Consider the following 17,553-nt stretch of genomic DNA (forward strand, 5'->3'; position numbering starts at 1 on the left):
GGCGCGGCGGCGGACCGCCCTCCATGCCTGCCGAGGCAAGGGGTTGGTCCCGGCATGCACCGCGGGCCGCGCCGCAAGGCACGCCGGGAGTTGTAGTCCCGAGGAGAACGGGAGGGTGCGGCCGCTGGGTGGCGCTACCGGACCTCGCGCGGGGGAGGCGACGGGACCGTGACCGGGATAGACCAGGATTGGGATCAGACCGGGACTGGGATCAGACCGGGACTGGGATCAGATCGGGATTGGGATCAGACCAGGATTGGGATCAGATCGGGAGTGGGATCAGACCGGGAGTGGGATTGGGAGCAGACATGGACTGGGACCAGAATCAGACTGGGACTGGGATCAGATCGGGACTAGGACCAGGATAGACTGGATTGGGATCAGACCGGGATTGGGATCAGACTGGGACAGGGACCGGGATCAGACCAGGATTGGGATCAGACTGGGACCGGGGTCAGGGTTGGGATCAGGTGGGGACTGGAGCTAAGACTGCTCGGGGGTCAGGGTCCCTGTGCTGCACCCCCAGCCCTAGTGCCATCTGAGCAGCAGTACCGACACTGCTCTGCCCTGCAGTGCGAGCACCAGCACCAGGGGCTCCCGTAGGGGCTCCCCTTGGAGCAGCTCCTGCTGCCCCGGGAGCAACAGGTCCTGCTACCACTCAGAACCAGGAGCAAGGGGCACTCACAGCCCCGGGGCCACAGGGGACCCTGCACAGCCAGTGCCTGGGGCTGCGGGGACTTCCCAGGCCGGGCCCAGGGGAGTTGGGCCCAGAAAATCCCCGCCACTGCCACCTCCCTCTGCCCTCCAGACTCCCCCTGGGACCCTTTGTGCTCCTAAGCAAGTCAGTTCTGGGAAGTGACATCAGGCTGGGGAGTGACATCGGGCTGGGGAATCCAGAGCATGCGGTTGGTTCCCAATTTCCCCAGGAGCAGCTGTGACCTGGCGATGGCCACGCGTGGCCACCAGCCCGGGAGACCAGGGAAGGGGCTGCTGTGGTGTGTCCTCTCAGGCACCGTGACAGAGGGGGCACAGTGTGGCTGTGGGGACAGGGCAGCAGTGCTGTGTGTGACTGGAGCACCAAGGAATGCTGAGCAGCTGCCACTTGCTGCCCGGCCACCACGATGGAAAGGGGAGTCCAGGGAACATCTCCAGAATGAGCAGGGAAGCTGGAACTTCCCTGGGGCCTGCTGGCAACACTTCTGGGGAACTGAGATGGAGGCACAGCCAGGCCCTGGTGCTGTCACCCCTTCCCCTTTCAGGTCTGACGTGTGTGGGGCTTGTTGTGGTTGTGGGGGCTCTCCAGTGTTGCAGCCACAGCGATTCTTCATGGTCCCAGCCACTGGGGCTCTCCATGGTCACAGCTGTGGGGGCCCTCCAGATTCATAGCCACGGGGATTCTCCAGGGCCACAGCTCTGAAGTGCTCATAAAGGCTGCAGCTCTGAGCTGCTGTCGGAAAAAAAAAGAAGTGAAACCTGGAGCTCCTGCCGGGGAGGGGGGGGCTGCACAGGCGCTCCCCTCCCCTCCCCGCAGACCTCGGCTGACCCCTGCCCCTACTCCTGCCCGTGCCCGTGACCCCGGGCCGGGGGTCCCGGTCGGCACTGCCCTCGCCCGCGGGCCGGGTGGGCAGCGCGGCGCTCGAGGGGTCGGGCGGGGAGAGCTGTCCCCGGCCTCGGGGGGGCGGCGGGGAAGCCCCAGGGCGGGCGGCCCAACGCCCCTTCCTGGGCGGGAACGGACCCGGGCGTTCTTAGGGAGGCGGCGGCGGCGACCGGGGCTCAGCGCCATGAACCGGCTGGGGCTGCTGGGGCTGCTCTCCGCGGCGCTGCTGGGCGTGAGTGGGGCCGCGACGGGGGGATCGGGATTGGGGCAGGGATCGGGACAGGAATCGGGACAGGGGCAGTGGCTGGGCGCTCCCTCCCTCCCGCCGGGCTTTCCGGGAAGGGGTCCGGTCTGGCCTCTCCGGCCCGTCCCCTCGGCGCGGCCGCTCCCCGGACAGTCCCGGGGCCGTGCGAGGGCGGCGGCGGCGGGACACGGCAGCGCTGCCGGGCCGGGTCGGGTCCGTCGGTCCGGCCTGCCAGGGCGGAGGAGCGGGATGGGCTGGCCGTGCTTCTCTCCAGGTCCTCCTTCCCACGCGCTTTCGCTTTGCCCCGAGGGCGCGGGCCCGGCAGCCCAGCCCAGCCCAGCCCAACGCCGGCTCGGGGATCCCCCCGGGCATGGACGGGCAGCGGCGAGCCCCGGGGCCCTCGGTCGGGACCCCCAGTCGGGCGGTGGCGCTGGAAGCGGCTGCCTGCGCCCCTTTCACTTCCCCTCCGGCTCCGTGCGGGCGGGGACGGCGCCAGTCGGGCTCGGGCATCCCCGCTCTGCCTCCGCCTAGCCCCGCGGCCCCATCGCTGCATCCCCGAGGTGGGGATGCTCGAGGGACTCACGGGGGTTGGCACTGCCCGGTCGTGCTGGGTCCTCGCCCACGGCACCCTCGGCCCGGCTCTCCCTCGCCTGCTGCCCATCGCCCCGCAGCCCTCTCGCACCGCGACTCTGCCGGAGCCCCAGTCCCGCTCCCCAGGATGGCCAGGCTCAGGCGGGTCCCCCAGGAGCTACCGGGATACTGGGGGTGGGCAGCGAGGGGCTGGCTCTGTGCGAGGGACGGTGCTGCGGGTGCCCTCCTGCACCCTGGCAGGCCCAAGGGCTTATTCTCTGCTCCCTCTCCACCCTTCCCTGTCCGGGCAGTCCCCTGCCAGGAGGAGCAAGGCCAGGCCCTGGCAGGCTTTGCATGGATGATGCGCTTGCCTGGGGCTTTCCTGTCCCTTAGGGGCGGTGCATCAGCCTTGGGAAGGGGCTGTCAGTGCTCTGGGCATGGAAGCTGGGTGAATGGTGCTCCCTCAGCCTGGGACCACAGCACTGTTGGCAGGGGCACAGGGTTATGTGCCAATCACCATCTAGTAGGAAATCTGGGGAACTGTGGTGACATCCTACCGGAATTGCTGCCACTCCACTTCAAAGAGAGCACTGATGGCATCAGGCAGTCGGTGGCTGCTGTGGTCTGTGGTTAGTGCAGGCGTAGGAAGAGTGGTGTGAGGAAACCCTCACCTCGGTGTGCAGGTTAACACGCGCAGTGCCCGTGGAAGTGTGGCGGTGTGGGAGTGCTGGGTATGAATTCACAGGTCCTGTTTCTTGCAGTGCTGGGAGCCTGGTGATGCCTTAACGTGCTCTGATAAGCAGTATGAGTACAAGGGCAGGTGCTGCAACCGATGTCGACCAGGTATGGAAACCCCTTCCTGGGGACCCTGTGGCTGGGCTGTGCCAGGGCCCAGCTCGGTGTGACTGAGCCCCTCCACCACCTTGCCAGCAGTGCTGACAGCATCCCCTCCCTGTGTCATCTCTGTACTAGAACAACTGGGACCTTGTGGGTACCCTAGGAGACCCCCTGGACCTCACCAAATCTGCCACAGCTCTCTTGGGACTGTCTGTACTCTTGCAGCCACAGGACCCCATGGCAAAGGCAGCTTGCTGGGAGAGTGCTGCCACTGGCACTAGCAAATTGTGATGGCGTTTGCCAGCTCCTGCTGTCACTGTCAGGTTGTTTCCCAGCCCCTGGAGTGCTGGAGTACCCCCACAGCCCTCCCTCCCTGCCTTGGCCCTTCAGCATGTGCAGCCAGCAGGCGAGCTGGCCCCTGCAGCCCTGGCTACTGAGCAGAACGCTGCAGCAGTCCCAGTGTCCACAGCTACCAGCGCTCCACTGTCCTGCTGGCAGAAATGCTGCCTGGAAAGAGGGAAAGCCCCCTTGCCCTCTCCTCACCATCATCTATTGCAGGGGAAAAGCTGGTCTCCGAGTGCGATAAAACAGAAACCTCTGTCTGCACCCTCTGTGAGATTGGGCAATATCAGCAGAGCTGGACCAAGGAGAAGCACTGTGCTCCTCATGACATCTGTGAACACAGTAAGTGGTCCCTGTGCCCACTGGACCCAACCTGTGAGGACTGCAGGAATTGGTGTCCTCCCAGGTTCATCTGCCTGGTGTCTCACCTTGCCTGTTCTCCCTTTGCCCAGACGCCGGACTCATCGTGAAGACACATGGAAATGCCACACACAACACGGTGTGCCAGTGCCAGCCTGGCACGCACTGCTCGGACACCAGCTGCCAGACCTGTGTGGAGAACCAGCCCTGCAGGCCTGGCTCTGGCTTCGTGGCAGGTGAGTCCAATGCCCTGGCAGCACTGACCTCAAGTGCTGCAGGGAACAGAGGCTTGCCCAGCAAGGTGCCCCTGGCAGGGCTTTGGGAGAGCTGTACCTGCTGCCACGCCTGATAGCGTTGCCACAGGGCGTGCTGCCCACCTGGCCTCAGCAGCCCCTTGCCCCCCATAGCCCCTACTGACTTTCCTGCCACCTCTGCTCCTCTCTAGCCAAGGCCATGGAAAGGAAGACATCCCCCTGTGAACCCTGTGCAGAAGGCACCTTCTCCAACGTCTCTTCTAAAACTGAGCCATGCCATCCTTGGACAAGGTATTGTCTGAGTGCTGACCACATCCTTCCCCCAGCTCCAGTGAGCACATCCTCTGTGCATCCTCTCCTTGGCAGCCTCAAGGACTGGGTAGCTGGGCTGGTCCCTAAGGGACACAGCATTTGGCTGGTGTAGGGCTGGAGCGAGAGGAGGAGGGCTGGGAGCACAGTGAAGTTCAGGGCAGCATGGCTGAGGTTGAGGCAGACATCCAAACCCTTGTGACTGTTCCTCAGTATGTGCACAGAGTGCTCACCCCTTCAGGGGTATCCATCCTGTCATCTGTGCTGGGAGCAAGGAATGAGGGATGCCCCATGCCCTGCTCAGGGTTTCCCTACCTGCACTCTCCATGGCTGTAGTCGTCAGCCCAGGCACAGGTCCTCTCCATGGGGAGTCTTGCTTTGAGGATGCCATGGGCTGGCAGGTCACCCCTGTCTTTAGAAAGCCGCTTGAGGGGTTAATCGCACACCCTGGTAAAAACGTGAGCCTTGTTTCCATGCTGAATTAGTCTTGCTTCAGCTGCCAGCCATTGGATTTCGCTTTGCTTTTATCTGTGCCCAGAAATTACATCCCCGCGGAGCCACTTGTAGCCTGTCATCAAGTCCACTCTAAGCTTTTCTGTCATAGCTGCAGTGCTCAAGCCCTGGGGCCTCCCTGACCAGGCAGGTCTCAAATATCTACTCCTTCCTGTGCCTTGTCCCTAAACTTGTTCCCATCCTGAGCAGTTTCAGCAACTCCAGACCAAGATCCCAGGCTGGTAAACTACTGTGTACCTGCTGTCCCCATCACGCTGTGTCAGTGGGGGTCCGTGGCTGCTCACCCCGGAGCACAGCAGGACTCATTCTGGCACAGCTTGGGTGCCTGCCCAGCCCCAGCTGTTCCTGCCTGGGGGCTTTCCTTGTGTTTGGGCTGCTGCTGTGGTTACGTTGTCTTTTTCTTCCCTGCAGCTGCGAGGAAAAGGGGCTGGCTCTGAAGGTGGAAGGGACAAACACCTCGGATGTGATCTGTGGTAAGTGCTTGGTGCCCAGGGCTCACCTGGTGCAAAGCAGAGATCTCCCAGGGCTCCGGCTCCTGCAGCACTTGGAAGAGCTGGCCTTGCCCCTGGATGCTTTGGGAGAGGAGGGTCTGAGCACACAACCAGTGTGATGCTTTCCTGCCTCTCTGTCCCCATGAGGGATCCCTGTGGGGCTGAACCTGGTGCAGAGGCAGCTCGGGGCACTCGGTGTCCCGTGGGTGTCCCGTGGGTGCCCCACTGACCCCATCTCCCCCTGCAGAGTCGGGCAGGCGCTCCTCGCTGTCGGTGCTGATCCCCGTCACGGCCGCAGTCGTCACGTGCCTCGTGGGTGTCTGCATCTACTGCCTGGTCGACAGAGGTGAGGGGCTGGGGCACAGGAAGTGATGCCTTGGCCAGAGGGGCCAAACAGGGCTGAGGGACTGAGCAGGGGAGGTCAGCAGCAGTTCTGCTGAGAGTGGGACAGCCCCTCTGGGGACACCACCAGAGCAGGGCTCCCTGAGCCCATTGCCCTGCTGGGTCAGGGGCTCTGTCCTTGGGAGCAGGCATCTTGGCACGGCTGCAGCCTGAACCAGGCCAGCTCTTGGGGGACAGCGCTGGTGCCCTGTGGGTCCAGTCTGGCTCCTGCCATGGCTCCCAGCCTCCCCAGCCTGTCAGTGGCAGAAAGCACAACAAGTGAGCTGCAGGACCTGTGCTGCAGCAGCACCAGCCCGGGCTCTGACCCCGGGAAGCTCCCTGCAGGCAGGAGTGCTCCCTGCTGAATGCAGCCTTCTCTGTCTCTCTTTTCATCCAGATTCCAGACGACGGGTACAGAAGGAGGTGAGTCTGCCCAGAGCCCCCCTCCAGCAGTAGGTTGGGTGGGCTGGGATCCCTTCTGAGCACAGCTGGGGATGTGCCATCAGCAGAGCGCAGGGGCTGTGGCTTTGCAGGGCAGTAGGGATGGGAGCTGAACTAGGCTGCCTAAATTGGGGCAGGACAAGGGCTCTGGCAACCCTGGGGTGCTGTTGGCAAGCGCTGAGCATTTGGGAGGGACCTACACAGAGCAACACTTTGGCAGTCATGGCAGTGTATCAGGAGCTTGTGGAAAGACATGGGTGCAGAGGTGGGGGGGTTGTAGCTGCATGCCCCTGACCCCTCCCCTGTGCATATAAAGGCTGGGATGCCCGGAGAGAACGCAAATAGCCAGCAGCCCACGGAGCAGGATGAGAATGTCTTGCCTGTGCAGGAGACCCTACTCAGAGGCCAGCCCGTGGTCCAGGAGGATGGCAAGGAGAGCCGCATGTCGGAGCAGGAGATGGTGTGAGGGCGCAGGGCGCTGCCTCCGACAGGAGCACGGACTGGGAACAGCACCATCTCCTCTGTCCCCTCTCCAGCTGGGGAGGAGATCTGGTGTCTGGCCTGGCTGAGAGCGATGTGATGCTGCGGTGGACCATGGCACGACCACCCCACGGCAATACCACCACAGCCAGCACCTGGTCTGGCCACCTGCCCTGGGCTGTCCTGGTGGAGCAAGGCTCGGCTGCCCACATGGGTGCATGGAACAGGGTCCCATCCTGCTGCCCAAGCGGGTGCTGCAGTGAAGCCCAGTGTGGCTGCTCTCCTGCTGACCCCTGGCAGAGCCCGGTGCACCCGCCAGGGCTGCCTCAGCAAAGTGTAACAGCTGATGGCAAGACCCCCAGCTCAGAGTCTCCCTGCGTGCTGGGGATGCCACGGCCAGGAGTGGAGCCTGCGGGTGTGGGACCACCACGGCAGAGCTCAGCCACCTGTCCAGGGGGCTGTGGAAGTACCTCCCGTGCTGGAGCAGGGCCCGGTGGGTGCTGCTGCCAGGGCAGGGCACCGGGTACCCCGTCCCCTGGTGCTGCCCAGCGCTGCCGGGCTCCGCGGGATGAACCGGCGGGCCCGCAGCTCAGCTCTGGGACGGGGCGGGGATCGGGGCGGCGGGGCCGGACCGCGGACACCGGCGTGCGGCGGCCGGGAGATGGTGCTGCGGGACCGACGCGGGCTGCGCGGGGAGGGACCGGCACCGCCCCGCGTGGGCTCCGAGTGGGTTCGAGGGGCGCTGGCCCCGGGACTGCCCAGCGCGGGCCCTTCTCCCTCGGCTCCCCCGCGCACCCGCCGGTACGTGCGGGAGCGGCCGCGCTCCGTCACCCTCCACCCACCGCTGGCAAAAACCTGTGATTAAACGTCATTATCCGCCCCCTGTGAGTGAGCAGCCCGAGCCCCCGCGCCCACCGGCGCCCCCGGGACCGGCTATTGCAGGTCTGATGCTGCGGGAGGGACGTTCTGGGCATGGACAGGTGCTCCCAAGAGAGATGCTTCAACCAGAGGAGGGAGGGAAAAACCACCACCAGCTATGCTGACCCCCACCGTGGCCCCAGGACCTCACCAGCACACCCTCTCTGGGCCCACAGGGGACCGAGGATGCAGGCAGGGTTGCCTGCAGCAGGCAGCTCCGTGACCTCTCTTGCTGCTCCAGCAGCAGATGCACAAGTGGGGTCCATCCCCCTGCAGGGTGCTGGGGGGGGCAGCAGCAGAGCCACTGTGGCCCCCAACACGCTGGTGTGGGGCTGGACTTCAGTGGCACCAAGCCCACTGCAGGCTTCAGATACTGGGAGCAGCCACAGCCCGAGATCCACCACCACCTGAGCACAGGCAGCACGGCACAGCAAAGACCATAAATCCCAGAGCAGGAGCAGCTGGAGCAAGGAGCGACTGCCTGTACAGGCAGTGGCACATTATTTAAGGTTCCTCTTAAAACCTAATGTTAGGTTTAATAAGGGAGATAAAAGGATGTCAGGAGCTTTCCCTCCTCTCAGGGCTCAGCGCTCCCAGCAGTGCCGGTGGGGTGGTCCCAGCCTGGGCAGCATTCCCTTTGCACCAGCCTAGAGAACACCCAGTTTTGGGGACAAATGTGACCCTGCTCCTGCTGGAGGAGAGGGCTGCTGTCATGTGGGCCACAGATGCAGAGTCTTTGGCCCCAAACATGAAGCTTTTGGCCCCAAATGGCCCCCAAAGGACTGTCTCCCCACAGTGGTGGGCCAGCCCCTCTGGGGCCACCTCCCCCAGGGCTGACCCTTCCCTGCTGGCACACAGCATGTTCAGTGCCTGCTCCCGCATGTCAGACATGTGCCATCTCATTAGCCCGTCTGTCCCCCAAAGTGAGGAGGGAGAGCATGTGAGGCCTAATTGAATGTAACTAATTATTCACTCTGCAAATGCTCTGTTTAAATGGGATTGTGAGGGACAGAATTACTCATTCTGAAAAGGGGAGAGAAAGAAAGACAGAGATAAAACAAATAGAGGCGCATGCTGGAGCTGCAGCTCTCTTTCTCCCCAGAATACCAATTACTGGATGAAGTGATTGTATAAATCTTTACCGAGTGAACGGACTGTACTAGTCACTTACTCCTGTCCTCTTATTATGAGGAGGCAATGAAAAATCATCCCACTCTCCAGCCCAGTTAAGGGCTCCCAGTTGCTGTCTTGGATGCTGTCTGCAGCTGGAGAGTTTGTCCCAGGGCTTTCCCAGGATGGGGATTTGACTGAGACAGGGCTGAGCTCTTGGCAGGGGTGCACACCCCTCCCGCACCCCCAGGCCCGGGGAGGAGCAGTGATTGTTCATGCCCGAGGGAGTGGTGGGGCTCCTGCCCCTGCAGCAGCCAGGTGATGCCATACAGGACCCCAGGACATGGGGAGACACAGGCTAGTGGAGGGTCCCAGTGTCACACGCGTGTCAGCTCACCCATGGACCCCGGTGCCCGACACCCCAGGCCTTGAGGCCACAACTTCTTTGCCCTTCCCTTCTGTGCATCCAGCCCTGCCAGTACCCGGCCCCCACCTTGGGCTACTGCAGCACTCACTGAGCAGGGAGAACTTAGTTCTTCCCGACCCCTTTGCACGCTGCAGTCCGTGTTTCTCACTCAGGGTGTCTCTGCTCCACCGGCTGCAGAAACACGCTCGTTGGCAGCGACCTCCATTGCCCATGCCTGCCACATCAGTTAATCCCTCCAAACACCCCCGTTTCTGTTCTCAGCAATGGTGTGGGATGGGAGAGGAGGTCCTGGCTGTGTGGAGCAGGGAGAGATGACAGACTCACCCCTGTACCCTACCGAGCAGCGGGGAGCATCCCCTCCACCCTGGAGTCCTGCTGCACGAGCTGGTGAGGACCCAGAAAGTCCCATATTCCCTGCACAAAACCCCAGACCCTCACCACAAGGCACGCAGCACCCCAGGGGCTGTTTTAATGAGGTGAATGCCACTAGGTCTCCACATTCTGCTGCAGCCAGGAACAAAGAGGCAGCAGCTCAGGGTGCCCCAAGGAGGGACTACACTGTGGCATGGGTACCCCAGGGCCCTGTGGGTGCTATGGCTCACTGGGAAAAGCTGCTGGAGTTATGTGTTGGGGGCAAAACAGGCTGGGTGCAGCAGTGAGGAGAGGGCAAAACCTCCAGCCTTTCCTGCCTTGTCCCAGATAGGGATTTGATTGTTGCCAGCAGTGAGTTTCCATGCGCTGGAGATGTGTGTGTGGGTGTGAGGGAGAGATAACATCATCATCATCGTCATAACAAATGCAGCTGTGCAGCCCCATTCTCCGCTTATTGGCTTTCTTCTCTTTATCTATAAATAATTACGGGGACACAATAGACTTTTAAGTCTGCCAAAGAGTTTGTCTCCCTCCAGAAACCGTATTGCCACAGTGCTGCCACCTTATCTGCTTGTAGAGAGATGAGGGTGGGAAAAATATTTACTGTCAGGGATATTTGTCATCTGCAAATTACCTCTGCCTACAATCCACAGCGGGGATGGGGCTGACAGTGCCGATCTGTACTGTAGGAGCGTGAGCACAGGGGGTCTCCATGATGCCTGAGCCTCCTCCCATTAGCTGCTGGGGTGGGGAGCAGAGAGCCAGTAAAATCCACCATGCCTGCAAAGTCCTGTCCCCCCCCCAGGGATAAGGGACACAGTGGATGAGGATGAACTAGGTACCCAGCAAGTGGCTTGACACAGAGGAGCACTCTGTTGGGATGGCTGGGGCATTATGCTCAGAGGTTTGCCACGTTGCCAGCCCTTCCTCCTGCACCCCCAGGCCGTGCAGTGTCCCCCAGCACAGCAGCCCTAGGCACTGACCACTGTGAGAGCCCCAGGCCTCGCTGCTGTCCTGCAAAGGCCAAAAGCATTGCACACTTCTGCCACTCTCTCAGCACCCAATATGCCTGCCAACCCTGCTCTGCCCACTGCTGCCAACCCCACCAGCCTCGCTCACCGCTGGAATTCCTCACATCCTGAAGCCCAGGGGCCTTTGCACAGCACTTATCACTGCAGTATCCAAGAACCGATCTAATTGATGTGACACCAATTATTCCTGTATCACTAAATGCAGAATTAATGCATCTGTTTGTACAAGCCTCCTAGACCCTGACCATGAAATTATGACTTTGACATGAAAGGAGCCAGGGCTGGGAGCACCAGCTCTCAGCTGAGCCCCCACCACTGCAGCACCGGCCAGCCCTGCTGGGACACCTCCCCGACGGCCACATGGAGCATGCGGAATGCCTGTGGCATCCAGCTGTCTGATTGGAGATTTGGGGGTTACGGGTCTCCACAGACCAAACTGCAGCCATGGTGGTCCCATGCAGCCATGCCAGCCCAGTGAGTGCTGGCAGAGGTGCCACAGCCATCGTGACAGCCAGCCTGGGGAGCTGCGTGCTCAGCGGGGCAGTGAAGAGCCATTTCTGGGCTACTCAGCGCAGACCACGCAGCCTGCAAAGCTCTTGGCTTGGACATGGAGTGGTGCTGGGAAAAGCCATTCATTGCACTTGAAATTTTACTGTGAAATTAGGCTTTGCCTGGACACGCAGGGCTTGGCACAGGCAGCAGTTTGTATTTTGTAAATTGCTTTCTACAATCAATTAAAGAAAGGAGATGGCTGTGGCCGGGGGCAGCATGTGAAACATCTCCTCCTGGGGCTGGCTTCAGGTCCCTGCCACATGGCAGGGCTGGGCAGAGCCTCACCTGGAGGAAATTTAGGTGGGTAGCTGTGAGGGGGAGGGGAGGATGACCCCATCAGGGCTGCTCTGCTGCCCCTGTGCCCACACTGACTACCTGGGTGAAGGGCTTCTTGCCCTCCCACTGCCAGACACCTGTTCCTCTCAGCACCCCACTTGTAGCCATGGTCACTGCCACGCACCCCAGCTCGGGATGCACCACTACCACTCCACATGCCCTCCTGGCACCGCTGGCATGTCCCACAGCAGGGGATTGCAGGGCATGGCCCTGTGGTGTTCAGCACATGGGGGCTGGCCCCAGGCATTGGCACCGTGCCAGGTAGCGGCAGCTTGAGCTGAAGGGCTGCTGGAGACAAACCCCTGTCCCCTCCCAGCCTCACCCCAACACCAGCTCCCTTGATGCAGGCAGCACGCACTGGTCTCAGCACCACTCCAGGGCAGTGAAGCAGAGAGGTCCCACGTGAGCTGGGGGATGCAGTGAGGCACAGCCAGCATGGCAAAGGTCTGGCACCCTTTCCCAAGACATTTGGGCAGAGCATGGTGAGCACGGAACGTGTCGGGCTGCTCGGATGGCGAAGGGCTTGCCCTGGTTCTGGTTTGCTCGATGTTTTCATTAAGGACCTGGATGATGGAATAGAGAAAGTGCTTATTAAATTTGCAGATGACATGAAGCTGGGAGGGACTACAAGTATCTTGGAGGACAGGATTAGAATTCCAAATGATCTTGACAAATTGGAGAAATGGACTGGAAAAAATAGGATGAAATTCAACAGGGACAAGTGCAAGGCAGTACGCCGAGCCGGGAACAATCAGCTGTGCAAACACAGGCTGGGGATGGCAGGGCCAGTGGCACAGAGCCCAGCCGGGCACGAGGCCGCGCAGGCACAGGGCAGGCACGGGGCAGGCAGGAGCACAGCCTGCTCACCCGGGGCTCCTCCAGGAGCCGGGGGAGCGGGGCCACAGGGAAGCAGGAGGAATGGATGGAGGGAGAGAGAGGAAACTCTGCTGGCCGCAAGCACAGACTGACCCCTTGGAGCTGTGGCACGGGCTCCCCTGGCGTTCTGCACCTCTCCCACCTGGCCAGGAACCTCAGTGAGATCTGGGTGGACCACAGCCCCTGTGCACTCCAGGTACAGGGCTGAGCAGGGCTTCCTGGCCAGGCTCCTCCATCCCCTGCCTTTGCCAGCTCAGAGCCAGAGCAGACGCTGCTCTGCAGTGTCCCAGGGAGATGCCCCTACACTGACCCCAAAAGCTGCTCAGCCTTTCCCACAAAGCCCCATTGAGGCAGATCCCCAGGCACTGGTGCAGCTGGGGGGGGGGGCAAACCACCACCACTCACAAGGGAAGCTTCACTCCAAAGGCACTTCCCATGCCTGGGGCTCGGCTGGGGGTCTGGCCAAGCCCCCTGCCCCACAGTGCATCACCCTGCTGCTCCATGCAGGTCCGGGGTGGGGCTGAGCCCCCCTGGAGCCCTCCTGCCGCCTTCCCTTTGCTCCGGCAATTAGAGCTCCAGCCAGCCCCCTCCCTGTCTGTGCAAACACCGAGGCTCATTTAAATAAATTAAGAAGACATAATAAATCAAAGGGAAATGAGGGGCTGTGCCTGGGGGCAGGGGAGTCACTCGAGTTTAATTACATTGGCAAGCCTCTTGCAGCGAAAGCGCTGTGAGTCCCAGATGTGTCGAGCACAGATGTGCAGGAACACGGAAAGCTCGGTGACAGGGCCGGCGGCACCACCCTGACGCCTGTGCCCGGCCAGCACCGGCACAGCACCGGCTCTGGTGAGTTGGGAAGCGAGGCACGTGCCAGCAGAGATGGGTCCTGGGCACTAACCACTCCGGGGCCACCAGCAGTGGTGCCTGTGTGGACAGGTGGCATCCTGGCAGCACAGTGACAGCCCTGGCACACGGGCACTGTTGGCATGCCATGCTGCAGGAGAGCTGCTGGGGCTGCCCGCAGTTCTGTCTGCCCCATGCCCTGCCCCATGCCCTGCGCTGGCCCTGCAGCCACCCAGAGCCACCAAGCTAGGCAGAGGCTCAGGGAACAGCCCAGCATCCCTTCATCACATGTGGGATTTACAGCCCGTCCCCCGTTGTTTAAGGACTCTCGCTCACAGCTGCAGCGGGGACTCCAAATAGAGCCTTGTGTAGAGGCGGCAAATTTATGAGACTGGCTCTGAATCCCCAGTCACATCAGGGGCCAATTCGTCTTCCCAGGGCTGAGGATGAAATTAAATTATTGTAAAATAAATCTGTAAAAGTGATGAAAAGACCATCACCCGTCGGCGAGGGCGGGGCGCCGGGAACACACGCATGGCCGTGACGGATGGGGCTCACCGGGTGATAAAGCGCCCGGGACCGGGTAGCTCAGGGATTTCTGCTGTAATCTCACTAAAGAGATGTTGTTTACAGGAAAAAGGGTATTTTGGGGAGGAAATTGCATTTCAAGGTTAAAGGAAAAAAATGTAGCGAGTCTCCCAGGGAGCCGCTTACGTGCGAGACGGCAGCAGACAGAGACAGGCGCGGGGGCCAGGGAGCAGCCGGGCCAGGGAGCGGGCAGGAGGCGATGCTGGGCACACACCTGTGCCAAGGGCCAGGGCTGAGGGTCCCTGTGGGTGCTGCCAGACCATCCTGACAGAGGAGCTGCTGCCATGTGGTGGAGCAGGCGCTGCTCCCCAGCCCAGGTGTTGTCCTGTCCCACCACAGAGATGCCTGGTCTGGCTCAATGACAGGAAACTCTTGCTGCTTCCTCTAAGGCCTGAGTGACCCCCATCTGATGCTTCAGGGCAAGGGGCATGTGCCCTGCATAAGGGTTTGCAGCTTCCCAGTTCAAGTCTTCTTCTGCAAGGGGGATGCCAGAGAGATATTTTTTGTTTCTGTGATGAGCGGAAAAAATAATGACTTGAGCTTACAGTGCACTGGCTGGCCATTTAACAATAGGCCATTAGCACGGCTCAGCATGGGGAAGGGATTTATTTAGGGGACACAATTGCAAAGACAAACCAGCACTAGGTACTTAATAGTGTTTCAGAGGTATTCGAGTGTTGCAGGGCTCAGAAAATGTAGCTGTGGGAGTTCAGAGACTTTATCCTTCATGTCTGTGAAATCCCACAGTACCAGCAGAGATTTCTCAGCTCTGCCCCAACAACAAAAGCAGTGCAGGGAAAGCGGCAGCACTGCAGGGGCAGCAGCTCCTGGCCACAGTCACTCTGGCTGCTCCAGAACTGCCAGCACTGGCACAGGCCATACCTGTGTCCTTGTACCCACCTAGGGCTGCCCACAGGGCTTGTTAAACCCTGGGATTCCCCTCTGCTCATGGCAAATGTTCCTCAGCCCCGAGAAAGCCCAGTCTTCCCACTCCAGGCTGGGCTTGGTGCTGGCACAAGCCTCTCTTCATCATCCCCAACACTTGTGCCATGGCCTAGGGCAGCCCTGGGGCACTAGCAGGCTCTACCTGAGCCCTCCCTGTGCCTTGTTGGCCTGGTCAGGTGCTATCAACCACCTCCTTGCTCCTGCACAAACCCTGGCTCCAGACCCTGTCCTGCCACCAGCACTGAGACAGCTCAGTGAGTGCCAACATGTCCCTGCCCAGGGATGGGCACTGAGTTCCTGACAGCAGGGATGGGTGTGAGGCAATCCCTCCTCGTGCATGTGAGCGCTGCCCCATGAGTGCCCACTGCAAAGTCCCCCAGTGCATCCCAGTGCGTCCCATGTCCCACTTGGGGTTCCCATGGCCGAGAAGTTCCTGCATCCCCCCAGACCAACAGAGAGGAGCTGGGGAAAGGCCTTTTGCTGGACCTAAGGCCTGCATGGCCCCTCACCAGCAGCCCTGGCAGCGTGCGGGGCCGTGCCACGTGCCAAGCGTGGCGAGGGGTCCCGCGGCAGCAGGAGGGGCCGGGGGCAGGAGCTGGCGGCCGTCCCACGCAGGCGGCAGGGCAGCAGTGTGCCGAGGTGGAAGTAAAGAGTTACTGAGCAAGCAGACGCTCAATAATTCATGGTCACTGAACTGCAACAGGAACGACGACAAATAATAATACAGGAAAATGGGGAAAAACCTGAAATCGTTAGGCCAATGGTTCAAGCATGAAGAGTGCGTGCTGAGGGAGCGGGGTGCAGTCACGCCATGCCCGGGTGAAGGGGTTGGTGCCAGATGCACCGTGGTGCTCTGCCCCAGGCTGGCACCCCCGGCCCAAGGGCCCCCATGGCGCTGTGGCTCTGCAGGGTCTGTTCTGGGGATGTGCCCAGCCCGGGGCATGCCGAGCAGAGCCGTGTGCTGGCCCTCAGTGCCCTCCGAGCCTGGTTGGCATGCAGGGAGCTTGTTCACGTGTCCAAGAGGCAGGGAAGGCAGATCTGCTCTCCCTAATTATAATTAGTGATGCTTGCCATGAGAGTTTGCAAACATGGTTTAATTAGAGCAGCCGGGCTCCCTCCACATGCTGCATCCTCCCTGGGGTCAAGGACGGAGCAGAGCGAGGGAAGCAGGAGCTGGGGGATGCTCGGCAGAATTTGGCTGCTGGGCCCACACAAGATTTACCCCCCTTCTCTTCGCCTGCCATGGCCTGGGGGTTTGGCAGGGCTCAGCTCAGCTGGTGGGGATTGCCCCATGCCCTTGTGTGGACCAAGTCCCCAGGCTCCAGCACCACCAGGACTGTCTGCTGCTCCTGGGGATGGGAAGACACCTGTGCACAGTGACTCAGCCAGAGGCCAGCAGACACTGAGCTGGGAAATTTAATCTACAGCTACAAAAAAGGGCTGTGGAGTCTGGATGCATGAGCCTGCTGCTTCTGTCAAGAAGAAAAATAGGAAAGGGGTGTAGGGAATTAGACAAAAGCCATGAAGCAGAGAGGGAGGGCAGGGGGAATTTATGGACAACGGGCAGCGACCGCTTCGGGCCCAGCGTGGGCTGATGGCCACATGTCCCTGGTGCCCAAAGTTGTGCAGAGCTGGGACCAGGATGGTGAGAGATGTGAATGCCAGGAGGCAACAGGACAGAGGGAGAGCAAGTCCCTGGCAGGCTGCACCTCTGGGTGCAGCCAAGGCAACCCCTGCCCAGATTGTCCCATGACCAACCAGGTTATCTGGAGGGTTGAATTTTGGATGGATTTGGGATGAATGAGAGCATCCCGAGCTCAAGGACAGTTGGCTGTGGTGGCTGGGCAGTGGCAGGCAGTGTGTCCGTGCAGACTGAGCCAAGGGCAGGACACCTGGAGTCACAGGGTGGAGAGCAGCGACCTGGTCAGAGCTCCCTGCGCGTCACAGACACCGCACCGGGGAACCAGGATGACTAATTGCCATTGTCACCAAACCTAATTAGGAGGCTGGCCACAGCCAGCTGGAAACTGTAGGTGTTAATTCTTTCTGGCAGGGATGGTGCCCCATCTAGAGGGGCTTCTGCTGCCCAGACTGTCCAGACCAGCTCCTTGCTGGCCCTGGCTCCGTGTCATCATCCTCATCCCCCAGCCCTGCATGCACCCCCCTACCATCCATGGGCAGGGCACACACAGCCTGGATACCAGCTGGACACCCGCTCCTTGGAGCTGCAGTGAGGGGGGCACAGCAGGGAGAGGCTGGGGCGGGTGCCCGGGTCCTGTCTCTCCGGGGGCAGGTGTGCACGGTGTGCACGGTGTTCCCGTTGCCGTGAGGCTGTGACTGGGAGTGGAGCTCGGTGTCTGGGTGACAGGTTTACAAATCACCACTGCTGCGTGCAGAGGGAGCTTGGCTGCCTCGGCATTCATCCCTGCGCTAATTGCTGCCTCCCCGAGGAACCCGATCCATCTCACTGTAATTGACAAAAGGCAATTAAAAAGCAGTTGTGAATAAAGGGGGACATCTCCGGAGGGCCTGGCAGGAGAAATTTAGGTGCTTTGCTCCCTGGTGCTTTGGAGAGGTTCCAGTGGCGTGGCCAGGCAGCAATGTTAGGGGAAGCTGTATCCCCTCCTGCCCTGTGCCCAGCCCTGGCTCTGCCTGGCTCCCAGCCCACCCCTCTGCTCACCCACATCTTTCCCTGACCTGCTAGCTGCAGGACCATCTGCTTCTGCCCCTTGGCTG

The 17,553-nt window shown here is 61.1% G+C and overlaps 1 protein-coding gene across 2 annotated transcripts; it reads left to right on the forward strand.

The window, feature by feature from the left end:
- Nucleotides 1-1,727: 1,727 nt before the first annotated feature.
- On the forward strand, nucleotides 1,728-7,257 carry CD40 (CD40 molecule). 2 transcript variants are annotated; one of them, XM_027646412.1, is made up of 9 exons: nucleotides 1,728-1,829; nucleotides 3,173-3,254; nucleotides 3,807-3,932; nucleotides 4,043-4,186; nucleotides 4,396-4,495; nucleotides 5,438-5,499; nucleotides 5,765-5,863; nucleotides 6,296-6,321; nucleotides 6,656-7,257. In XM_027646412.1, the coding sequence occupies exons 1-9, from the start codon at nucleotides 1,782-1,784 to the stop codon at nucleotides 6,803-6,805; spliced, it is 837 nt and encodes a 278-aa protein (XP_027502213.1). In that variant the 5' UTR covers nucleotides 1,728-1,781; the 3' UTR covers nucleotides 6,806-7,257. The 2 variants fall into 2 exon arrangements, with proteins under 2 accessions (XP_027502213.1, XP_027502214.1); XM_027646413.1 differs by having other exon boundaries at nucleotides 6,728-7,257.
- The last annotated feature ends 10,296 nt before the right edge of the window (nucleotides 7,258-17,553 follow it).

Source organism: Corapipo altera, unplaced genomic scaffold, assembly GCF_003945725.1.
Source record: "Corapipo altera isolate COAL_440 unplaced genomic scaffold, ASM394572v1 64, whole genome shotgun sequence".
Taxonomy (NCBI): domain Eukaryota; kingdom Metazoa; phylum Chordata; class Aves; order Passeriformes; family Pipridae; genus Corapipo; species Corapipo altera.

Bases quoted from the DNA above. Each gene is read 5' to 3' on its own strand.
- CD40 (XM_027646412.1), top strand. From the start codon at position 1,782: ATGAACCGGCTGGGGCTGCTGGGGCTGCTCTCCGCGGCGCTGCTGGGC. The intron at 4,187-4,395 runs GTGAGTCCAATG...GCTCCTCTCTAG, and splicing joins TGGCTCTGGCTTCGTGGCAG to CCAAGGCCATGGAAAGGAAG. The intron at 5,500-5,764 runs GTAAGTGCTTGG...CTCCCCCTGCAG, and splicing joins CACCTCGGATGTGATCTGTG to AGTCGGGCAGGCGCTCCTCG.